We start from the raw sequence: 25405 nt of genomic DNA on the forward strand, positions 1-25405 counted from the left end.
GTCATCACAAAAGACAAAACAAAAAAAAAACCCTTAATTATATAAAACTTAAATGTAAAAAACCCCCAATGCAATTAGAAAGGAAGAAAAGCTGCCAGATGAGAACAAATTTTTGCAGCCAACATTTCCAATAAAAGTCTAATATTCAAGATATGAGGAATGGTCACAAATGTATGACTAAGGCAATCCGTAATAGATAAATGGTCCAATGATCAGTCTTTTAAAAAATATTGCTATCTTTTGTTTTTATATTTCCCAACCTAGAATGCATACATAGGTAGTACCCCAGTTTGAATGAAAAGTTTTCAAAAAGAAAACTATTAGATATATGAAAAATGTGCAAATTTCTAATATAAAAATGTAAATTGTCACACTTCATATTCAATAAACTGAGGAAGATGTTAAGAGACAGACATTGCGCTGGAGGAACTGTGGAAAGACATAGTTTCACCAATTGTGGAAATATGAACTGATTTAACTCTTCTAGAAAAAATTTTAAAGTATGCAAAGAGAGTTGCTAACTGTTCTATTTCTTAAAGTTATTAATCTACTATTGGATTTATATATCAAGGAGAACAAAGACATAGGAAAGGGTCCCATACTTACCAAAATGTTCATGGTAGGACTTGTTTTTGTAAGAGAGGGGGGGAAAAAAGGAAAGAAAACAAAGTATAGGGTGTATTAATGCAGAAATGTCTGAATAGTTTATGGTATATAATATAGTAAAATAGCCTCATAAGAAATGACAAATATGAAGAATTTAGGGAAAATGAGAAGACTCATATGAATTGATGTAAAGTGGAGGAAGCTGAGCTAAGAGAGCAATATGTACAATGATTATGACATAAATGAAAACAATGTTAAAAGACATGTAAATTCTGATTCAAAGCAGAGAATCTCAGGTCTTGAAAAACAAGAGAAACAAATTTCTCTCTTCTTTAAAGTTATTATTGGAGGGAACCATTGCTTACGTTATACAAGGTAGTTAACTCTCTTGTTTTGCCTGTTTTTTGTTATTACAAGGGAAACCACAGTCGGAGGGAATATATTGAAAAGTGACTATGACCTTAAAAAAAGTCATTTTAATCTATGTATCCTTGCAAAGTAATTGCACACAGTAGGAGCTTAATAAATATTTTTTGTATTGTATTAAGCTGTAATTGCCATCCATATACCTTGAGTTAAAACCAAAGAATTTTTGTGCTCTCTAGAATACCACAAAATATATCTACTTTTTTTCCTACTCCAATTCTTAAAAATGGTACTTGAATCAAACATAAAACTTCAAAGTTGTAGGCTGACCACACAAAATATAAGAAGAGTATGTCTTCCTATGATCTCAACATTCTATTTGAATTGGAAGAAGGCTTTTAGCTATTTTTATTACACTGTTGACTCATATTGAGTTTGTGGTCAATAAAACCCATTTTTTCACATAAGCTCCTGCCAAATAAGATTTCCTTCCCCTTCCCCACACCTTCCCCCCATCCTGTACCTATGCAAATGATTAAAAAATCTAAATGAAGGGCTTTAAATTTATTCCTTGACTGAGAATACATTTTCGTATGTATATTCTCAAGTCTTTTCCTCCCTTTTCACCCTGCTTGAGTGTGGAACGCTGCTTTCAGCTCCTTTTTCTATAATAGAAGCCCAGAAAGCAATTAATTCATTTATAAAAATCCAGAGGTTTTTGATAGACCCCATGTATAGTTTATCAAAGGATCAACATTTGGTTACATATTATCTTTGAGAATGCTAAGCCATTTTCATTCATACACACACATACACATATCATTAATGAGGAAAATTGGAGATAGTAGGAAGAACAAATGTCTTCAAATTCAAGTACTGCTTTTGACACCTACTAGCTATGTGACCATAGACAAGTCACATTTTTCTAAGGGCCCAAAATTTTTTTCTAAGACTCTAGGTTACCGATTTACGTTTGTTGATGGAGCTGCCACTGATAAAATCTGATAAAATCACAAATCCAAACACACGCACACAATACACATACATATTAAGCTGGGTTCTAATGCCTCTTCTGCTACCAACTAGCTGTGTGTTTGGATAGCCAATTTCTTCAAAAAATAAAGAACATGAACTGTATGGTGTCTAAGATCTCTTCCATTTTAAGGAGTCTGAGACTCTGCTGAGTGACTCAGTGGCTGTCTCTCTTCCTCTGTCTGTTTCCTATCACCCTTGACTATCAGGCTGAATTGTTTCCAGTGAGACTGGAAAGTTGGAACTACATCATCATCCTACACCCTGATTAGTATGGAAGAATTCTTAAGGATTTTCATTATCCTCAAGGTTTTTAGGAGAAAATTATTTCAAAAGACATCAGCCTGCTTGGCGTCCCTTCCTCCTTTCTTTACTGTACTGCTACTCTCATTTCCACTGAAAACAATTAAAGCACCTTTTTAATACCTTTGCAGTCTGTGTTGGAGAAATTTCAGGCATGAAGTCAAGATTTTGAGGAAGGATATTTTGAAAATGTTTCAAAAACCAAGAAAAATCTTTGTCTCAAAACAAATGACTTTATCACTAAATAGCATATATGCTTTGGAAATATTCCCTCCTTTACAACAGGGAACATATATAACAAAATATTTCTAGCAGCACTCTCTGTGGGAACAAGGACCTGGAAGCAACCTGGAAGCAAAAATCAACTAGAGAATGGTTGAACTAACTGGGGTATCAAATATAATGGAATATTGTTATGCTATAATAGAATACTGTTATGACAAATATAAAGAATTCAGAAATATATGAAGAATTGCTTGAACTGATGCAGAGCAAAGAGAGTAGAACTAAGAAGGTACCTATTAACCACAATAATGTAAATAATATTGAAAAGTAGGTGAACTCAGATCAATTGTAATAATCTTGATCACAGAGAAAAGAGGAGGAAGCATTCTTCCTTTTAGTAGAGATGTAGTGGAGTAGGAATATAGAATATACTGATAGAATACTATTGTTACTTGTCAATGTGATTTTGTTCTGATTTTTCTTCATTACAAAGTAGGATTCAATAGAGGAGGAAAGAGTTTTGGAAATTTGTTCTAATGTTTATAAAAGACTTATAAAAGTATTATTTGAGAAAAATAAAATGTAGTATGAGGGCATTCAAAAAGAAATGAGTCAGAGGCCACTACAAATACAATTGCTCCTGCTATTTAGATGAGTGCCCTCCCTTGTTCAATTTTAACTCCAGTTATCAGAAAATAAATGGCATGTGCAAAAGAAAACTGATCCTAGTGCAATTTAGACAAGTCTAATTTCACCATTACTCCTCCTCCACTGTGAGAGGATGTCTGGGTGTAGACAGTATAATAAAGTTTATGTTGCCTACCAGGGAAACAAAATCTGCAATAACTCAGTTCAATTTGGACTATTTGTGAAGGGAGATTTCAAGATCATGTCCCCAATAAAGAGATTTCTTGAATTATCCCCTATACATCAATCAAATCCATCTGGAAAATTCTTCAAAAAGACAAACTTGATTTAGATCTCTGCTATTGGTGGAAGAGTCACAAATACAAACTATTGGAGTTAGTTTTCTTGCCTAGTATACTGAACACAGAAGCTACTCAATAAGTATTTGTTAAATTAGAATTGTAGAAATTGTAGAAAATTGTAGAATTTTAGAAACACTACTGCACAGTCAATTTGTTCAGGGCTGATAATCAATTGAATCTATCACCATTTTTGACTGATAGAATAAAAAATGAAGAAAAAACCTCTAATCACATGAGGAAGAGTTTTTTCCTCTTTCTGCCCTCTTTCTCTGAACTCCCTTCCCTATTTTTTTCCAAATCTAATTTTTGTTTTAAAGACCTAATTATACTTGAAATGAATCTGGAGGATGACCACACAATCCACAAAACTTTTAAAAACAGTAGAAATTGGGGGCAGCTAGGTGCCACAGTGGATAGAGCGCCAGCCCTGAAGTCAAGAGGTCCTGAGTTCAAATCTGACCTCAGACACTTAACACTTCCTGGCTATGTGACCTTGGGCAAGTCACTTAACCCCAATTCCCTCAGCAAAATCAAAACAAAACAAAAAACAAACAAACAGTGGAGACCAAGACAAGTTTAGTTCTTTCTCCCAATAGATACCTAATGTGGGACTTTCTGAAAGAAAGTAAAGGAATAATTATCTAACCTATCTTGTTAATTTATTCATCACAATGAATATAGCAGAGAGAAAAAAATATCTTGAACTAATGCCATCCCTCATAAAAAGGCATTTATAGCAAAGTGTTAAGTTCATTTTTATGCTCATTTCCCTAATATTTTAGGCAACATCTCTCTTTCCACTTCCCAATTTTACTAAACTATCTAAATTAAGAAGCTTCTTGCCCAGAGGCCCACACAACCAGTCTTCTGTGGTTTCAATGTTTTCTCCAATGAGCAGATAAAGCGTCATTTATACTCTACATCATCTTGTTTCCTGGATCATTTCAGATAGTCTGTCATGTGAATGTCTAGTGGAAACTAAATTGAAGGCCTATCAAAACACAATCATAGGAAAATTAGTCAAACTGCTCAGTCATGCATATCTGCCCTGTCACCTCAGTGAATACATATGTACTTTATACCACTGGATCTCAAATATTTGTTCTCAGTATCTTTATACTATTAAAAATTATTGGGGAAAGGATTATAAAACTGTGCATACCCTTTGACCCAGCAGTGCCATTAGTGGGTCTGTATTCCAGGGAAATCAGAAAGGAGGGAAAAGAACCCACATGTACAAAAATATTTGTTGCAGCTCTTTCTTTGCAAAGAATTAGAAAATTAAGTAGATGCTCGTCAACTGGGCAATGGCTGAACAAGTTGTGGTATGTGAAAGTAATGGAAGATTATTATTCTATAAAAAATGATGAACAAGCTGATTTTAGAAAGACCTGGAAAGATTTATATAAGCTGATGCTGAATGAAATAATAGAATCAGGAATACATTGTACACAATAACAGCAAGACTGTGCAATGATCAAATATGAAAGACTTGGTTCTTTTCTCAGTGGTTCAGTGATACAAAACAATCCCAATAGACTTTAGACATTAAATGCGTCTAGAAAAAGAACTAAGGAGACTGTAAATCAACACATGCTATGTTCAGGTTTTTATCCATTTTCGGTTGTTTTTTTTTTTTTAATCTCTCCCATGTTTTCCATTTTGCTCTGATTTTTGTCTCCCAACATGATTCATAAAGCAATGTGTCTTAAAAAAAAAAAATCATCGAGGATATGTCTAAAGAGTTTTTGTTTAATTGGGTTATATTTATTTTATTAAAAATGAAAGCTAATTTTGAATTTGTAGATCCTCTGAAAGGGTTTCAGAGACTTTCCAGGATTCTATAGATCACACTTTGAGAATCATTCCTTTATAGAGATTATGAGCTACATTTGGAGTTAACTGACAATAAAAGTAGTCCTAAAGAGTTTCCTTTCTTTAATGGCATTAACCCAAACTAGGTGACAAACTAGACACAAAAAAATGCTTTAGAGTCTCTTCCCCTTCCCTCATTTCATAGGCAGAACCAATCCCTTCACCCATTTATTTATTTTCTCTATGTTGAAGCTCAGGTGTGACAGGGACAGTGGAGTAGACAGATAATTGGACAATGAACAAGGTCAATGGAATAGATAGGCCTGCTTTTTCTTCTCCCCCACTTACAAGGTCTAAGGCTTACAATAAAAACCTTTCTTCCCCCAAAACAAACAAGTTTAATACTGTCACAGGATCAGTTAATGGGCATCTCAAATTACATTGGTGCAAGAAAGCTGAAAGCTAAAGAATAACAGATACACACAAGAGATAAAACCTGGCGATTAATTAAAACCCTTTTTTATCTTTACTTCCTTTTTTATAGCCAGAGACTGGAAATATAGTAGTGAAGGGCAAAGGACAAGAGAGAGAAGAGGAAACTCCAAGGAAGGATCAGAAACAGAAGCATAAAGAGACAGGAGAAGGATATTGATACTGGAGAAGGAAATGGCAAACCACTCTTGTTTCTTTGTTGAGAAACCCCCAAGGACAGTACTGGTATGATATGGTCCACAGGCTCAAGAAGAGTCAGACCCTCTGAACAACAACAAAGAAAGGGAGGAAAATACAAATGTCAGAAGTTAAGAGTTAGAAGAAAAAGAATGACCTTGGGGATTGTAATGGACCTCAGACAATAAAGAATGTCTTAAATCATTAGGAATCAATGCATAAATAATTTCAATACATTATTTATATAAATACCAATTATAATATTTTAGCCATTATCATATTCCCCCAATTTTTCTCTTGAAAGTTTTTTTTATTGTTAAGTTTTCATATATGATAGAAAGGACATTAGAATAATAACCAGAAATAGAGACTCAGATTGGACTAGAAAATTTCTTAAGTCCATCCCAGCCCTCAAATTCTATTCTACGGAAGTAGCAATCTGGAGAGAAGCAAAATGGAGAACATAAACAATAGGCAGACAAATTAACTAATATACATTGTAAGTCTAATGTCTCCATTCATTTTGGAGGCATCATAACACTAACCTTGATGTTAGAATGCCTTAGGGTTCGATTATTCTTTTCCTCAGTTTTCTTGTTTAAAAAAAAAGTTATTGGTTTTTGATTTCCTTATCAAAAATAATCACTTTGTACATACATAACCCATAAATTGCTTGCCATGTTAGGGAACAGAGAGGAAAGGGAAGGAGAAAATTTGGTACTCAAAATTCTATTTAAAACAAATATTAAAAATTGTCTTTTCACATAATTAGAAAAAATACTGTTCTAAATAAATGAAAAAATAACAATAATCATTAAGCTATCTTGCCCAACAGCATTACCATGAAGAAATAGGTGTAAAGTGCATGATGGGCCATAAGGTTCCACATAAACAAGCATTTAAAAAATTATTATTACTATTATTATTATTACTTAATGTAGTCTGACTCTAGACTTAAAAAGAGGCGGCACAAATTTAAGAATTTCAAAATGGTGAGAAGCTTCTGTTGCCATCGCTTCCTTCTTACCACATCTAATACCAAAACCCTTTCTACTGAACCACAGGAAGCCTACATAACACAAAGAGCAGTGGGACTTTGCCTCTGATTCTGAAGCAGTGTCTTAAGTTCATCACCCCTCATTGCTCACTAAGCTATGGAAAATCGGAAGGAGGCACCTGTGACCTGTGGGATGAAGAAATTAAAAGCGATCCCCACCATTATTCTCTATTACCTGTCATTGTAAGGTTCTCTATCCAAGCCAAGAAAAATCTAATCAGCTCCCCCTCTTTCTGCCTCTAGATAGATAATCCCAGGGAAAAGTCAACTGACTCTTGCATGACTTTCTCTTATGAAGTGAAGGATTTCAACACCCTCCCACACTCCCTGCAATGGCCAGAAAGTATCTTCTTCCCTGATTTAAGAAATACCTTAAGAAAGGAGAAAGCTCTACTAAATAAATGTTCTCTGTCTATTTGAAGTGGAATGGTTAAGAGTGGAGGAACAGCTTAGACAGATGAGTCCCAATGTCGAGAATGCACCCCCCAAACTTTGCCAAAGAATCAAGCTGCCTAAGTCAGAAGCCACTTACCATCTGCAGCCCATCACACCAGAGAAACAGTAACTTCCCCTTTACTCTAGGGTTCTGACTACCCCACTCTTCTAGCTGTGATTATTAAAGCTGCTGCCCATCTGTGACGCCCAGGCAAGTTGTTCCATGCTTATAATCTGAGAGAGCTGCCTTGTGATAGCTGACAGCACCAGGGCAGGGAAGAAAGGGGAAGAAGGCAAGATAGCTCCTCTGGGTACTAGCCAAACATTTAGTAGCAAACTAGGAGGGGAAAATGGTGCCCAGAGCAAGCCTAAAATGGCCCAATCAACTCTGGGCAGCCTCAGTTTCTCCATAACCACTTTTTTTCCTCCCACCTCCATTTCTTTCCTCCCTTCCTACCTCCCCTAGAACCACGCAGGCTCACAAAATTAGGGATGAAAAGGCTCATTGGGCCCTGTCCAACCTTCTCATTTTACAGATAAGAAAATTGAGAACCAGCATAAATTAAGTAATAAATAAACTAAAATCCCAGTCTTTCTAGTAACTAGTCTAGCAATCTCTCACTACACTTGATTCTACGTATAAAAGGATTTCTTCTGAAACATCACCAGCAAGAAGAGGTCTATCTTTGTCCCAGCTGTACCATTTGCTAGATGCATGACCTTGGGAAAGCCAATTTCTCATGGGCATTAGTTTCCCTATCTGTAAGATGAGGGCATTAAAAGTAGAAGATTCTCTAAGGTTCTTTCCAAGTTGAAAATTCTAATTTAAAAAAATTTGCCTTTAAATAAAGTCACTTCTTTTTAAAACAGTCTCCTTTCCAGGACTAAAATTTTATATCTTGAGGACAGCTAGGTGGTACAGTGGATAGAGCACCAGCCCTGAAGTCAGGAGGACCTGAGTTCAAATTTGGTCTCGGACACTTAACATCTCCTAGCTGTGTGACTCTGAGCAAATCACTTAAACCCAATTGCCCCAGCAAAAAAGAAAATTTTATATCTTAAAAAATTGCCCTCATATAGGATTGTCATTTCTCTTTTAAAAATCCTTATGTTGGTTTATCTTAGGCAATCATTTCTCTTTTAAACATCATATCATTTTGTCTCATTTGAGTGTTTGGAAGTAGGATACTAAGCAACAAGGGTGGGGTTGGGGGAAGAGGAGGGAATATACCTAGTCAGAATCTTACCCAGACCTCTCCGGCATTACTTTTGTTGTGTCCTGTTCTAACTATCCTGTGACCGAAGAGGATGCAGAGTATTCGATAAAGGAAAGACTGGAAAACCAATCTAATTACAAGAAGATTTTGGGCCCTGTAGATGCACAACTGTGATCTCATCTCTCTCTCTCTGTCTCTCTTTCTCCCTGTCCCTGTCGGTCTCTGTCTCTCTCTCTGTCTTTGTCTCTGTCTCTGTCTCTGTCTCTAAGTCTCTTTCTGTCTCTCTGTTTCTTTTTCACACACAGGGGAGAAGTTATTTTTACATTTCAGTAACATTTGCAACAAAGAAAAAGCCTTATCCAAAAAAGGAAATATGTTCCACCTGGGGTTTTTCACTTCCTTGTTTTAAAATGTTCTCCAAGTCCAAAAGAGTGAGAACTTGTCCTCTACTTATTAAATATTAACTTGGGTATTTCAAAGCACACTAATGCTCAGTGTGACTCTCACCTTCCTTTACAGAATCTGCTTTCATAGATTCCCTTCCCACACTCTACATTCCAGTCAAAGTGATTCACCCGAAGGTCCCCAAACCAGATAGTCCATCCCCCCCACTGACACAGACCAACACAGACCTCTCCCCAAGTCAGTCATGTGCTGCTTCCTCATCTGCACCTATCAGGATCCTCTAGAGATATTCCTGATTCCAAGGTCTACAGTTCTTTCCTCTTCCAATGATCTTGTCTTTGCTTATTTGTGTTTATGTCACTTTGATTCAATTTATCAAATATTTATTGAGTATCTACTATATGTCAGGCCCTGGACTCAGCTCTGAACCACATCCCTCAAAAGCCCTCACACCCTCAGTACATACAAATTACTTGAAGATAGGGATTATTTTTCTTTTGCTTTTGTAAATCCATCCCCCCAAAAAACTGGTCCAGTATCCCATGTTTAGTGCTTAACTACAATGACAACAGCATTTATTAAGTGCTTATTACTATGTGCTTATCCACAATGACAACTAAGAGCTTAGTATGTTCCAAGGCAGTATAGCTAACAAATAGAGCTCTGGGCTGGGAATCAGAAAGAGTCACCTTCCTGAGTTCAAATTTGGCCTCAGCTACCTACTAGCTGTGTGATCCTGGGTAAGTCATTTCATCCTGTTTTCCTCAAGTTTTCTCATCTGTAATATGAGTTGGAGAAGGGAACAGCAAATAATTCTAGTACCTCTGCCAAAAAACCAGATGAGGTCCCAAAAAGTCAGAAACGACTGAACAACAAAAAAAGTGCTGGAAGATAATTGTAAAACATGTGTGCATATGTTGGATTTAACATATATTTTTACCATGTTTAACATATATTGGATCACTTGCCATCTAGGGGAGGGGGTGGAGGGAAGGGGGAGGAAAAATTGGAACATAAGGTTTTGCAAGGTGCAATAGTGAAAAATTATCCATGCTTATGTTTTGAAAATAAAAAGCTTTAGTAAAAAAAAAAAAAAAGTGCTGGACATTATGTTAAACACCGGCTGGAAAACTACTGGGATACACACACATACACACACACACACACACACACACACACACACATCATTCCTGCCCAGAAAAATTCAACTTCAATGTATTGAATTTAAATATCTTCTCCAAAGCCATTTCTCTCTTCCACTGATCCTCAGGTACCATAGTCCTTCCTTTTCACCCTCCTCATCTTGATGGTATTCCTCTGGTTTTTAAACACCCTTCATAAAATATATATACCCAGAACTGAATAAAACAGGGTTTGGCTAGAAGAAAGCAGGGGTACCTTTATAATATTCCTCTTGTACACACAACTTCCCTCTTAATACATCCTTAGCTGGGGTTAGATTTTTGGAATTGGAAAACAGCTCATTGGATGACCTCAGAAGGGCCTGATGGAATTATTAAGTCTTTTAAGAAAACCAGGTCCTCAGTCCTATAGCTACCTGGAGGAAAGAAATGCAAATAAGTCCACCAGAGCAGCAGCAGTAGTGCACATCAGAGCCAAACCAATTCTGCTGCACTGTATTATTAGAATATAGTGCAGGTCCTGACCCCAGATCATCACTAACATAGGAAGTGGTCATTATTCACTAGTCACCTCATGCAGCCCCAGAGGATAAAGTCAAGCTGGCTCCTGGTAACATACGCTCCTAGACAGCATTTGAAAGCAATTCCATCCCCTCCTTAATCCACTAGAATTACTCCTTCAGGAGAGAATGAGTGGCTATATACTTTGGAGTGAGTGTTTACTCTCACTGCAACTAGCTTCCCTGTGTACTCTGTCCTAATGTATTACCTGAGGATCCTCAAGTCACTTTGGCCCTTGGATGTATTCCTCTTGGCAATCCAGAGCATGCTTATTTGTCGAATGGATCTTATATTGTTTATTTTTTTGGCCATAGATTATGATCTTTACAGTTTCTGTCTTTCCCCCATTAAATAGTAGCCTAAATAATAGCCCTGGCTTGGCTCTTCAGCCTCCTTCATCCTTCCTCCCAGCTTCCTTCTAAGCTTTTGAAACTATAAAGGCATTGAAGTTCCAGAAAAGGCACATGTGCAACAATTCCATTTGTTTTCTGGACCTCAGTTATTCTTATCTGTAAAACAAGGAAGCTGAACCAGATGCCTTTTATTCTAAAATTCAGCTCTAAATCTATGATTCTATGACCACAAGTCTTTTGTATTTTCTACTTTTACTAAAAGAAAGAATAAAATGAAAATATACCCTCTGAGATATTAAGCAAAACAATGCAATCAGAGCTAAAGCGAGATAGATAAACGCAAAAGACAAAAATAAGAGTTCCTGCCTTCAAGGAGTTAACCATCTACTTTGGGGGAGAAAACACATATACAGATTAAGTAAATACGGAATAATTATGTTAACATTTGGAATGCAGTGGGGAGGGTGGGAGGTCAGAAAGGGCTTCATGTCCAGATCTGAGCTGAACTTTGAGGAAGTCATGGTTCCTTTTAACAGCCCCATCAAAGTAGACACAATGAGAAATCATGACTGCTCCCCCACTTACTGGAGGAAAAACTCAGTTATGAAGAGACTAAACATTCCTTGCCAAAGAAAGCAAAATAAATCAACACAGAGGCACAAACAAGACCCCCTGCCGGACACTGAGTCATCATCAAATCAGGTTAATATATCTCATTCCAACATCATTCCTAAATTGTTATAGAACTATTGAGTACAAGTCATAACCCTGAATCCCACTGTTGGATTAAATTAAAAGTTCTGAGAAAAGTGATTGATAAAAGTGTGAAAATTATTTTGGACTTGAAATCAGAGGGTTTAAATCCTGCCTCTTAATATTTACTAGCTATGTGACCATGATTTAAATCTCTCCAAGCCTCAGTTTCCCATCTGTAAAATGGGGATGAACATTATTATGAGGCTCAAATGTGATTATCTTTGTAAAAATAATTGGCAAATTTTAAAGCCCTGTGTTAGGGTCAATTGTTACTACAAATTTGTATACTACCAAAAAGGAGAAGCACAGATGGGAACATATGAAGTAGCTCTGATAGCTTTTCACTATTAAGTGGTTAGACCATGCCAAAAGTGGAGGGAAGAGATGTATCCTATTATGCTAAGTCAATAGTGAAATTTTAAGTGAGATTTGCAAGCCCCAAGAATCATGATACCCACAGGGATCAAATTTTAGGACTTTTTTATTAAAGGTTTTTATTTATGCATGGGTAATTTTTCAACATTGACCCTTGCAAAACCTTCTGTTCCAAATTTTCCCCTCCTTCCCCACACTCCAACCCCTACATGGCATGCAGTCCAATACATGTTAAATATATTAAAATACATGTTAAATCCAATATATGTCTATATATTTATATTTATCTTGTTGTACAAGAAAAATCAGATCAAGAAGGGAAAAAAAAAACAAACCTGAAAACAAAATGCAAACAAACAACAGAAAGAATGAAAATGCTATCTTGTGGTCCATACTTAGTTCCCACAATCCTCTCTCTGGTTGTAGACAACTCTCTTCGTCACTGAACAACTGGAACTGGTTCAAATCATCTCATTGTTGAAGAGAGCCCCACCCATCAGAATTGATCATCATATAGTCTTCTTGTTGCCGTGTATAATGATCTCCTGGTTCTGCTCATTTCACTTAGCATCGATTCATGTAAGTCTCCCCAGACCTCTCTGAAATCATCCTATTAGTTGTTTCTTACAAAACAGTAATATTCCATAACATTCACATGCCATAATTTGTTCAGCCATTCTCCAATTGACAAATAGTCAAAGGATATGAACAGACAATTTTCAGATAAAGAAATTAAAAAACTATTTCTAATCATATTTCTCATCAGAGAAATGCAAATTAAGACAACTCTGAGATACCACTACACACCTCTCAGATTGGCTAAGATGACAGGAAATGACAAGGACAAATGTTGGAGGAGATGTGGGAAAACTGACACTGATGCATTGTTGGTGGAACTGTGAACGGATCCAACCATTCTGGAGAGCAATCTGGAATTATGCCCCAAAAGTTCAAACTGTGCATACCCTCTGACCCAGCAGTGTTTCTACTGAGCTTATATCCCAAAGATATTAAGGAAGGAAAAGGGACCCACATGTGCAAAAATGTTTGTGGCAGCCCCTTTTATGGCTTTTTTCAACAATAAGGTGATTCAAGACAATTCCAATAGACTTGGCATGGGAAGTGCCATCCACATCTAGAGAGAGAGAGCTATAGAGACTGAATGTGAATCAAAACATGGTATTTGAACCTTTTTGTTGTTTATTTGTTGTTTTTCTTTCTTGTGTTTTTTTTCTTTCCCTTCTGATCTGATTTTTCTTTGCAGCATAATGAATATGGAAATATGTTTAGAAGAATTGCATATGTTTAATCTATATTGGATTCATTGCTGTCTAGGGGAGGGGAAAGAGGAGAGGGAAAGGGAAAGGGAGAAAAATTTGGAACGTTTTGCAAAGATGAATGTTGAAAACTCTCTTTGCATGTATTTGGGAAAATATAAAGCTATTATTTTTTAAAAACCACTTAGTTAATTCCCTAATTATTCATCTTTTTTAATTCTTTAATCAACTCCACCACTGTCTCATTACTCATCCAGTTTCTTCTATCTCTCCCAACAGGATCATTTTGGAGCCAGAAACAGCAAGGAAGTAAGGCTGTTTCAGTGGAGGTGTACCAAGATGGAAAGGCATAGTATGGCACCATTCAACACTGTCATTTAAAACTTTAATTTAAAATTACTGACTCTTTCTTCCCTTTCTCTTCACCTTCATCATCAATCAATGAATTACACCTATTATCCTTTCCTCTTCCTACTACTAATATGCCATAATACGATGATAGATATAAAGGAAGTTGAGTCCAAATCTCTCATTTTACAAATAAAGTGAATCTCAAAGAGATTAAGTGAGCCACAGAGTTAGAAAGTGTCAAAGGTAGGATTTGAATCCAGGTCTTAATAGCTTCAAGTCCAACTCTTTATTCTATAGGTTCTATGATTTCAAATCCAGTGTTCTTCCCATTTTCTCTTCCCAATGAGGGCAAAGTTAGATTCACTTGAAATTGTCTTTTAAAATAGGTATAATTTGGTTTGTTGTTTAGTTGTTTTTAGTAATGTCTCTGACTACTTGTGACCCCTTTTATGAGGTTTTCTTGGCAAAGATACTAAGAGTACTTTGTCATTTCCTTCTCCAGCTCATTTTCCAGATGAGGAAACTGAGGCAAATAGGGGGAAGTGACTTGTCCATCACACAGCTGGTGTTTGAGTTTGAATTTGAACTTCCTGACTTCATCCCTGATTGCCTCCGAGAGAGACAGGGACAGAGAGAAGGAGGGGAGGAGGGAGAGAGGGAGTACACAAGAGAGATGGAGAGAGGAGGAGAGAGAATGAGAATGATGGGGACAGGGCTGATCTCAAAGTAGGAAAAATCCCAGTCCAATCCCACCTCCAGCACATACAAACAACATAATCTTGGGCAAGTCACTTTAAATTTCAGGTGCTTTAGTTAACTACCACAATATCCTTCCTCAGACTAAAGAGACTTTAGCAAACTCATCTTGTTCCTCTGTTTTCTTCTACCCTACCTACTTCTTCTAACCTCTGTTTTCTTTCTACCTTCTACCCTTCTATCCTCTCTTGGAAAATAGGGAAGAATGAAAAATGATTTGCCCAATAACACATAAATAGTGAGAGAAAGCCCCAATGTGTATCCACTGAACCACCAAGTCATAATACTTATCTTTAAAAATCAACATTTATATAGTGCTTGTTTTACAAAGAGTTCCTCAAGAATTTTCCCTTTTCACCTCCCCCACACACACCCCACCACTACAACTACGGGAAGTGGGTGTTGCTATTATGTCCACTTTACAGATGAGGAAAATGAAACTGTCAAGATTAAACAGCTTGCCTAATATCACACACCTCGTAAGCATATGAAGCTGGATTTGAAGTGAGATTTTCCTAATGCCAGTCCAGTCCAGTGCGCTCTCCATTGTGCTAACTGCCTCATTAATTATTTTTGACTCTTACAAGAAGATGCAAAAGAACTGACAAGTCAGGAATTTACAAATTTCACATCTAAAAGATTCTGGAGAATTAACAGAGAAATAGCAATTTGTTTCCATTCTTAAGTGATCTCTTCTATAACTTTAGGTTATTTTCCAAATACTGAGATACAAGTGAGACATTTATTTTTCAAAAGTAATTCTAGCAATTATGTATTTTTAGTTTAATTTGGCATATATGATATAGACCTGACTTTAAAAAATCTGGGTCAAAAAATCCATCAAGGATTTTTATTTTAATTACATATTACTTCTTTCGTTAAAGCAATGACCAATTGAGAGAAAACCAGTAAGAAACGATTTATATTAAACACAAGCTGTACTTAAACATTGTCACAAATTGGATGACAATGAAAAATTCTTAGTTGCATGAAAAATTAACCAAGACTATTTTGACTAGAGATTGGCAACTTTTCAGGAATGAGGTACCAAGCTGCCGACTGCTATTCCTCTGATGAATGAGCATGATGGAAATGGTAATGACCATCCAGATAAAGTGGATCATAAGATCACAGAATGTAAAAGATGCAAGAAACCTCAGAGGACATTTAGTCCAACTGGTGCTGGACTTAAGAATCTTTCAAAAACATGACCAACAAACGGTTATCTAGCAAACACCTAAAAACTTCCTGTAAAGGTGAACACAACCTTTATTTCCATATCCATATGGAGTGCCAAAACAGCCTCCTGAAGAATTGTCTCCCTCCTTACAGCCTCATCCCTCTTCTAAACCATTCTTCACCTAACTGCCAAAGGAATCTTCCCAACATGGAATTTGGGTGATAGAATTTTGATGAGACTTTTGCTCAATTCAATATCATGAATTGGCCTAAGAAATTAAATGGGAATTTTTGAGGCGCTTTCAGAAGTCACAGATGTCACCCAAAAGCCAGCAGATGACAGAACCTAGGACCAAATATTTTGTCCAAATTTTACAATAAGGAACTATAATATAAAAGATTCAGGATTCTCAGGTGTGAGGTGATACTGAAAATTTTACTTGGATTTTCCATATTAGGGGGAAGGGGGCAGCAGTGCCATATATCTAACCCCTGCGATGTGGAAGGGATAACTGTGTATCAAAAAGTTTATGAATATTTGTGCATCTGACAAACAGCTTGGAATAGTGATTTAAGTTGCTGGACCTGGATAACTCCAGGAATGATTGAGTTTGAATCCTGTCTTCCACATTTACTAACTGTGTGACTATAGATAAGTTAATTTCAAACTCGATTCTCATCAGTAAAATGGGGTATTCATATATATATATATATACATATATAATATGCATACATATTTCTACACATTTGGGTATATTTATGTATTTATAATACTTTCCTTTTGCAATTTTGTGGCAAAGGTCAGATGAGATAATGTACATTTTACAAACTTTAAAGTACCAGGTGGACTGTAATCATTTATTTTTACTTATTAGGTAAAATGTGCAAAATATACAATGTGAGCTCTGTGAAAACAGGGACTGCGATTTAATTATATTTGTTTCTCCCCAAACACTCAGCATAATTCTTTGGAGAAAAAGGAGATTAATGATGATTGTTGAGTGTGTTCTTTGGATCTTTGTAGTACAAACAGAAGAAAAACATTTGTAACAGAGAACAAACATATGAGAGACAAGAGACAGAGACAGAGAGAAGGAGAAGGAAAAAGAAGAAGAAGAGGAGAAGTTAGAGCAAAAACAAAATTGCTTTGCTGCTTTTATTGGTCTCTCATGATCTGAAGTACAGGGAACTATGCCATGACAGCTGATTCTTAATACTGAGGGCTATTTTTAATAAGGTTGCTACCTGTCATGCAACCTTGAGCAAGATCATAGAATCAGTAGTAAAGATAGGATTAGGATCTGGGTCTCCTGATAGCCAGTTCAGTGTTCTTTTCCACCATACTATACTGCCTCGGTTATGGTTTTGTTCATAAGTTTCTTTTTAACAACTCATAAAAGTAGATGACTTGGTGTTAACATACTGAGCTATTCCATGCATGGATTTTCCTAAGTTTTTGGTGAGGGGGTCAATTCAATAAAAGCTCTATTTCAAAAAGGAAGCCTGAAAGGAAATTGTGCCTTGGTTGTCTCTGACAAAGAGATTACACAGAATTGGAATTCACAAATAAAAAGAACAATGGAAATACAATATTGCATACTGAAACCATAAAGCTGCTTTCCTCCTTTTCCTCCTATTCTTTTGCAATTCCATTTGTTCCTGAACATCTGGTGAGCCTATAGCCAATATGCAGGGCTTATCCTCAATGAAATTATTTCCCTCTGGAAAGGTTATTTAAATCTCCCATTATATTTACACCTTTCTGACCTAAATATGCTGATCAACACAATAACCCCCCAATATTTGAGGACTGAAGATGAAGCATTCTACCCAGCTACCTCCTGAAAATGAGGGGATGGATTCATGGTACAGAATGAATTATGGACTTTGGCTAATGTGGGAATATTTTATATATTATACATATTTGTTCTTCCTCAGTGGGTGTTGATAGAATAAGATGTGGGTCAGAAAGAAAATAATTGCTGGTTATTTGAATTTTTAAAAAATTATACCTTACTAAAGAAGTATTCTTGGCTATCAAAACAAGAGTACCACCTTAAAATCCTTAAGTTCACAGTAAAGTCAGACTAAATAAATTAATGATGTTATTCATAATATAATAATGTTGTGCCACAGGAGTTGTGAGTTTAGCAGGTATGATTACCTGGTGCTATTTGTTAATTTAATGCAGGTGACTCCAATGAATGAAACATTTGGGAAGCTGTATATGCTTTCAGGCCATTCTGTTCACTAAGTGTTGGTATACCAGTTAGGGACCACCTACTTACTCTGATGAGATGGCTTCTCTACTAAAAGGCCCTGGATCATTCTTCTTGCATCTTCTCGCCTTCCTTTATGTGGAATGTAGCAAATTTCTAAGATACTAATTTTTTTTTTTCAAAATCAAGTTGTGTTTCTAAATTAACATTATTTTTCCTTTTCTTTTTCTCCAACTTCCATCCCAAGATAAAAATGAAAAAGAAAAAGCCTGTGTAACAAATATGTGTAGTCAGTCAAAACAAATTCTCAAATTGGTCTCGTCCAAAAATTGGTCTTATTCTGCATACTAAATCTGCTACCTCTCTTTCAGTAGGTGGGTAATGTTCTTCATTATTGGTCCTCTGGAATCATGATTGGTCATTGAATTGGAATTATATTCTTATATCTTTCAGTGTTGTTATTGCTTTTAAAAAAATTACCTCTGGATAAAGAAATCAAGAGGTGAAAAGAATTCTTAACTCACAAGGAAGGCCAAATGGAAGAGGGGCAACAGAAAGACAGAAAGATAGAGAAAGAGGAAGAGTGTTAAAAAGAGATTGTTTATTCTTTTTCTATTATAGCCTTTGGTTGTTAATAATATGATGACATGTCACATCTTCCTGGACACAGAAGTCAATAATTTACCCTGAGTCAATTGTTATGAGAATTCTCCCTCAGAAAGGAGTAAGAGAGTGATTTGCCCAGGGTAACACCGGAATGTCCCTGATTACCCAAGGAATTCAGAATTCTGAAAAACTCCTCTCTTTCCCACAGCCCAAAGAGGAAGTAGTTTACCTTCTGAAAAAGCCTTCTTCACAGCAGCCACATAGGTTTCAGGCTCATCTTCATAAGTGAGCTCCTGCCAACTGGCCCAGTCCTTAAAGAAATTTGAGAAATCTTCAGAGTCTTGCACCCCACAGAACAGCTTTAACACTTTGTGGGGAGGGCACAGAGCTTTCTGAAGGCTGGAGAGGATGTTGGGTTCATAAAAGTTCTGAACTAGTTCAACTGAGAGGAGCATAATGATGCATCGACTGTTGAAGAAGAGGGCCAGGTCTTTAGTGGAAATGGCAGCCCCATGTTTCAGTTCGTAAGTTAGGGTATGCTGGTGGCGAACTTGCCAATTTGAAAAGAAGAGACTCTCCAAGTACTGACACCATTCTTGGGCATCTGGGCTGTGGACAATTAGGATGTCACACCCTTGCAGGGGGCTTCCTGTAAAAGAACAAGAGAGATTCACGTTATTTACTTTGCAGGGAGCAAGGGAAAGTAGCCAAAAATATTCAAAAATTAATCAGAATTTTTTGAATTGTTCATGTGTGTCCAGTATTGTGCTGGTTACTTTCAAGGTGGTGGAATGCCAAGGAAGATGACCCTCGCCCATAAAGACTTTGCAAGTTGGAGAGACTTGGCTTATACACACAAAATAATCATAGAATAAGATAGTATTGGGATTGGATGACATGACCTCTACGGTCCCTTCTGGTTCTAAACCCAGGAATCTACAAGTACCAAATTCTAAATGTCCAAAGATGAAAGAATTCAGTCTAAATCAGAGCAATCAGGGAGAGGTTTCACTTCCGTGAAGCAAGTACTTTATTTGGACCCAAAAATATGGGTATGGTATATAAGCAGACAGGACAAGGAAAGGTTTTTTTTTTAATTTATTGATATTTTATTTTGACACAAGACAGTTCCTCCAAGCCCCTAAAACAAAGAATATGATTTGTTTGCAACCTTCATTTATCATTCACAGAAAGATAGCACTTATGTGTTAGGGATTGGTAAAAATATACAAATCATTTTCAGAAAGAAGGAAATACATTATATCACTTGAAAAATAAAAAAAAATAATGAAAAATCACTAATAATCAGAAATAAAATAAAACACAGATATCATTCACTGGAGCTGTTAAGTTCATGATGATGCTAAATGATGGAAAACTAGGAGAAGGTCACTATATCAATTTATGCCTAATGGAACTATGAATTGGTTTAACCATTCTGAAAAGCAATAAAACTATCTAAACATTTGATTGTTGGATTTATATTGCAAGAAGTTATTGAAAGCAAAAAGAGATCAATATATGCAAAAATATCATTATTTGTGATAACAAGAAAGATGGAAACAATATATATGCCCAAGAGTTGGGGAAGTAATAGAATGAATTATAGTCCAAAAATTTAAGAGAACCACTGTTAAGTTATATAAACAGTAAGGAAGATGAAGAATTCAGAAAAAATGGGAAAACATGTAGGAAGTGACACAATAGAAAGCAAGTCACAAGAACATGCACAATGGTAACAATAATGTATATAAAGTCAACATGGCATGGCAACAAACCTCAGACCATGGAATGGTTTGATACCATTTTTGCTATCAAAATACAGTGCTATCAAAGTTCAAGGACACATACCTTCTTTCTGTTAACAATTGATAAACTGATAGTCGTGAACAGAATATATGCTTTATAAGCATCTTTGGGAATTGTCTTGTGTCAAAACAAAATGAATCAATAATTTAAAATTTAAACAACAACCTTCCCTTGCCCTGTTTTATCCATATTGTGTCCAAGTCTTAGGGTCTAGTTAAAGTACCACTTCTTCCATAAAGCTCTAACTGCCCCAGCACAAACTAGATTCTTTCATATTTGAACGTAAGTTTAATATTCCAGAAGGAACTATCCTATTATATGATTGTTTGTGAATGTATGGTCAACTCTCCAAACTGAATGTAAAGTCTTCATAGATACCATGTTCCCTGGCATTCTTCTACCCTCACAGTAACAAGCATAAATAATTTGTAGACCTCTCTGAAATGAATGTGTTGATTCAAAAAATTAAAATTTGGATGTCAAAATTTTATCATTTATTTAATGCAATTAAATTATTAACATTTTCTTTCTTTCATATCTTTTTATTCCAGTGACAATCTTATTTTACAAAAGCTTTAAATTTTACATGAGGATAGTCCTTTTATCTTTTATGATCTTTTTCTGTCCTATGTCTGAGAAGAAAATTTTTCTTTATCCATACCCAAAAACTGCCACTGTCCTTTAATATTTGTATAATGTGATTTTATTTATAATTTATCCATTTGTAATTTATTGTGGTTGGGTAGCTATATTAGTGGAAATAAGGGATACTCTTGTTTTACCCTCTGGTATTACTGGAAAATCTAAAGTTCTTTCATTACAAATAATGCTAACTCTTGGTTTCACAGAGAACTTTTAATCTGTTGAAGAAAGAACCTTTAATTACTATATTTTTTAGTAAAATAAATGAGTGCTGTGTTTTGCCAAAGGCTTTTTGGGGTTGTTTATCAAACAATTAGATGATTTTTATTGATTAAAATGAGTATGCCAATAAAAGCTCTTTGAAAATATTTTATTTAATTTTTGAATCAATATTCATTATTGAGAGGTCTACAGATTTTTTCAGGACAGCTAGATTGTGCCCAGTCTGGAGTCAGGAAGACTCATCTTCATAAGTTCAAATCTAGTTTCAGTTACTGACGTTATATGACGGTCATTATATGACGACCCTAGTCAAACCACTCAATTCTGCTTACCTCAAAGCTTTCTCATCTGTAAAATGATCAGGAGAAGGAAATAGCAAACTACTCCAGTATCATTGCCAAAAATAACCATAAATGGGAAAACAAAGAGTTGGACATGACTGAATAACAACAGAGTCATTCATTTGTTCCTTCAAATACCAGAAGGAATTAAGACAAAGTTCTCTCCCCCTCCCTTACCATTCAGCCCCCACCATTTGGGGGAGTTAATTCATGGCTTGCTAGAGTTCTCTTTCTGAAGTTGCTTTCAATTCTCTTATTTCCTGTGTTGTTAAGGTAGGTATTTTATGTTTTTATAATTATTCACCCATTTCATTAGTTTTCCATTTTGTAGTTTTACAATTGAACATAATACACAGATATTTTTCTTCATTTTCTCTCCATTCTTTGTGAATTCCTCTTTCTCATTTTGATCATATGAATTTAATTTTCTTTTTCTATTTTTAATCAAGTAAATTATTATTCTATTGTTTTTAACAATTCTTATTAATTTAATATTTTATTTTTAATTTTTTTATCTCATCTGATTTTAAATGGATATACTTTTGTGTTTGCTTTGGGTTTTTTTAATGTATTAAATTTTTAGCTTTTAAAAAATTTGTGCTCAATTCATTGATCATTTCTCTTATGAATATAGATGATGTTCAAAGACATACATTTTCTTTTAAGCATTTCTTGGGTTATATTTTATAAGTTTTACTATATTGTCCTATATTTTATCATTTTATTTAATACAATTTATTGTTTCTATTTGTTTATTTATTTTCTCCATTTCCAACTATGCATAAATTGCCATTTTGCTATTGTTGTTCAGTCATTTTCAGTTTTGTCTAACACTCTATGACCCCATTTGAGGTTTTCCTGTCAAGGATACTGGAGTGGTTTGCCATTTCTTTCTTACATTTTACAAATGAGAAAAGTGAGGCAAACAGGGTTAAATGACTTGCCCAAAGTCACACCGCTAATAAGTGTCTGAGGCCATGTTTGAACCCAAAAAGAGGAATCTTCCTGACTCCAGGCCCAGACTCTATCCATTGCCCTCCCCAACAGTAGTTTTCTCAGAAAGATACCAAGAAGATGCCCAGTGCCAAAAGGATATTTGCTTAGCAGTATTATGTTTCACTTTGCTTGATAAGTTGGATACAATCTATTTTTCTTTGCTTTTGAATATGATTCTACTCTTTCCTTTCCCACTTCTGACTTTTTGTGAAAGCCTCAAGATTTAAACAGGTTGTTATGGGTAGGTTAGCTTTCGCTTTTATATTGCTGCTATAAATTCTTAGCTCTCCTTTCTAGAAAATAATCTCCTACACCAGGGATTAACTTTTTTATGTGTCTGGGGTTTCTTTGGCATTCTCATGAAACTTATGGAACACTTTTAACAAGAATATTTTTAAACAAAGAAAATGCAACACCTCGCTTAAAGAGATTAATTAAAATAAAAATGTATTTTCCCCCATTCACATTTACAGAACCTCTACAATTTATTCACAGGGATCCATGAGCCCCATGGACTTTTGAGGCTCTTCATTGAGCCTTTAAAGATATCATACATTTGCTTCTTGTTTATGTAATACAAATTAATTCTTGGATGGATAAAAAACTTTTTTCTTATTATTTTGATCATTGCTTTTGCGCCTCCTCTTCCAGTAAAAGACCATGCTAACCCTAGGTTTACTTGTTTTTCAAAGCTTTTCTCTTGCCAGTTCTGGGGATCATCAAGAAGAAGCAAAATCACTGCTGATAATATTTTTATTTCCTCACCCTCTAATACTATCTCAGTGGGTTAATCTATATAGGTTAGCATATTATATGTTATTAAGCAGCACATTGTTAGAAAATTGACTAAGAAAATTGACCTTTCAACTGGAATGCTTGGGAATTATCCCATTTCACAATAACTTAAAAGTATAAAATGGCTAATGTTGAGTGTGCTGAGAATTTGGGTCAAAGTCATCTCTAAGAAGAATGTCACCTTAAAAAGAATTTTAATTTTTCATATCTTCTTTTGATAAAGAAGTTGTAAGATTTTGACATATCTTCAAAATACCTTGGAGACCAATTTTTGAAATCCTAAATTAACTGCTCCTTAATTTACCATATAGAAATAGAATAAGCCCAAAGTGCAGTTGAGGACAGAGAATTAATTCTAATTAATGGTAACATTAGAGGTCCATGGTAACAGTATAGATCACAAGACCTGTATTCAAATCTCTTTTCTATCTATAGCAGAGGTGCCAAACTCCCAGTAGTAGCAAATTCCAAGTGAAGTCAAACCAAGTTAAAATGAAATTGGAAAATATTTAACAAAATAAATGAATACACAACATAAATAATGCTAGTTGTTGCTATTTCTAAGACCAAGTGCTATGGCAGTGCTCTATTTTAATTTGAGTTTGACATTGCTGACCTAGATCACTACTGGAGGAAACTCCCTTAAAAGCATAGCTATAGAGCAGGTACCAGTCTGGGGCAGTCAGGATAGAGCATTAATCTTGGAACCAGGAAGGCTCACCTTCATAAGTTCAAATCCAACCTCAAGATACTTATTAGCTGTGTGATCCTGGGCAAGTCACTTTACCCCATTTGTCTCAGTTTCCTCATCTGTAAAATGAACTGGAGAAGGAAATGGCAAGCCACTCCAATATCTTTGCCAAAAAAATCCCAAAATACAGTCACAAAGACTAAAACAACCTAGCATCTGCACCAATCTACTTGGGTAAAAGGAGTTTCTTAATTTAAAAGTTTCGCAAAACACTTAAATCATAGATCTAGTCCCTCTCCCCTTCTCCAAAACAATGAAAAAGCAGGGATAAATACATAGATTTATTAATCAAAAACTATTAAAATAAAAAGTTCTCATATATCTATATAAAAAAAAGTCATCTAAACAGAATGGCTCATTCTCAAGGTTCCAAGATAGCCTGAGGTTTCACTATAGGACAATTGGTGTTAAATTTAAATGACTTGGAACCTATGTGACTATGGTGAGAACATTTAAAAGGAAGTGGTTAACAAATCACTATCGCATCACAACTAACTTTTCCACCAGCCTGTCACATGATTTGGGGACAATTTACTCAAACCTACAATTAGATTCTTTTATTACCTTCATCTTGATGTGCTTTTGTCAAAAAAAATAGAGACTTTTTTTTTTAAAGGAGGAATTTAGATCCTCTCATGGTGGATCAGAAGACATCTCAATGTTAAATTTAAAAAGCCTAGATCAGCAAATATTACTGGCATGGGGAATGTCCCATTCATCCACCATAATTCCCTTCCTTTAACCCTAAATCACTTCCTTTAATATACCAAGCCACTTCTTCTTTTCCCTTCCATGGGTGGGGAAATCAAAGTGTGGGGAAACCAGTGATAGAAATGGAAGGAAATCTTATCCAAAGTCATTCCTCAGCCACATGAATGCTAAAATTAGAATTCAAATAAGATTAGAATGGCTCCTATGTAAGTAAGGATGGCACTTAAATTCATGGTTATTAATATGTTTATAAAATCACAAAGTTTTAGACCAAACAAAATCAATTCATATAGAATTAGAACAAAAGCAATTTCTTTGATAGAATTCACATTTTTAGGATATATGGAAGGCTGATCCAAATTTTAAGAATAAGAACCATTTTCCAGTTGATAAATGGTCAAAAGAGATGAATAGGCAGTGTTAAGAGAACAAAATCAGTTGTTA

The 25405-nt window shown here is 35.4% G+C and overlaps 1 protein-coding gene across 1 annotated transcript in view; it reads right to left on the minus strand.

The window, feature by feature from the left end:
• The window catches only part of PIK3AP1 (phosphoinositide-3-kinase adaptor protein 1), a 138922-nt gene that overhangs the window by 104547 nt on the left and 8970 nt on the right, over window positions 1-25405 (minus strand). The window contains exon 2 of the mRNA XM_003755200.4: window positions 18924-19343. Coding sequence (XP_003755248.3) covers window positions 18924-19343 — 420 coding nt within the window. The remainder of the gene's footprint in view (window positions 1-18923; window positions 19344-25405) is intronic.

Source organism: Sarcophilus harrisii, chromosome 2, assembly GCF_902635505.1.
Source record: "Sarcophilus harrisii chromosome 2, mSarHar1.11, whole genome shotgun sequence".
Classification (NCBI taxonomy): domain Eukaryota; kingdom Metazoa; phylum Chordata; class Mammalia; order Dasyuromorphia; family Dasyuridae; genus Sarcophilus; species Sarcophilus harrisii.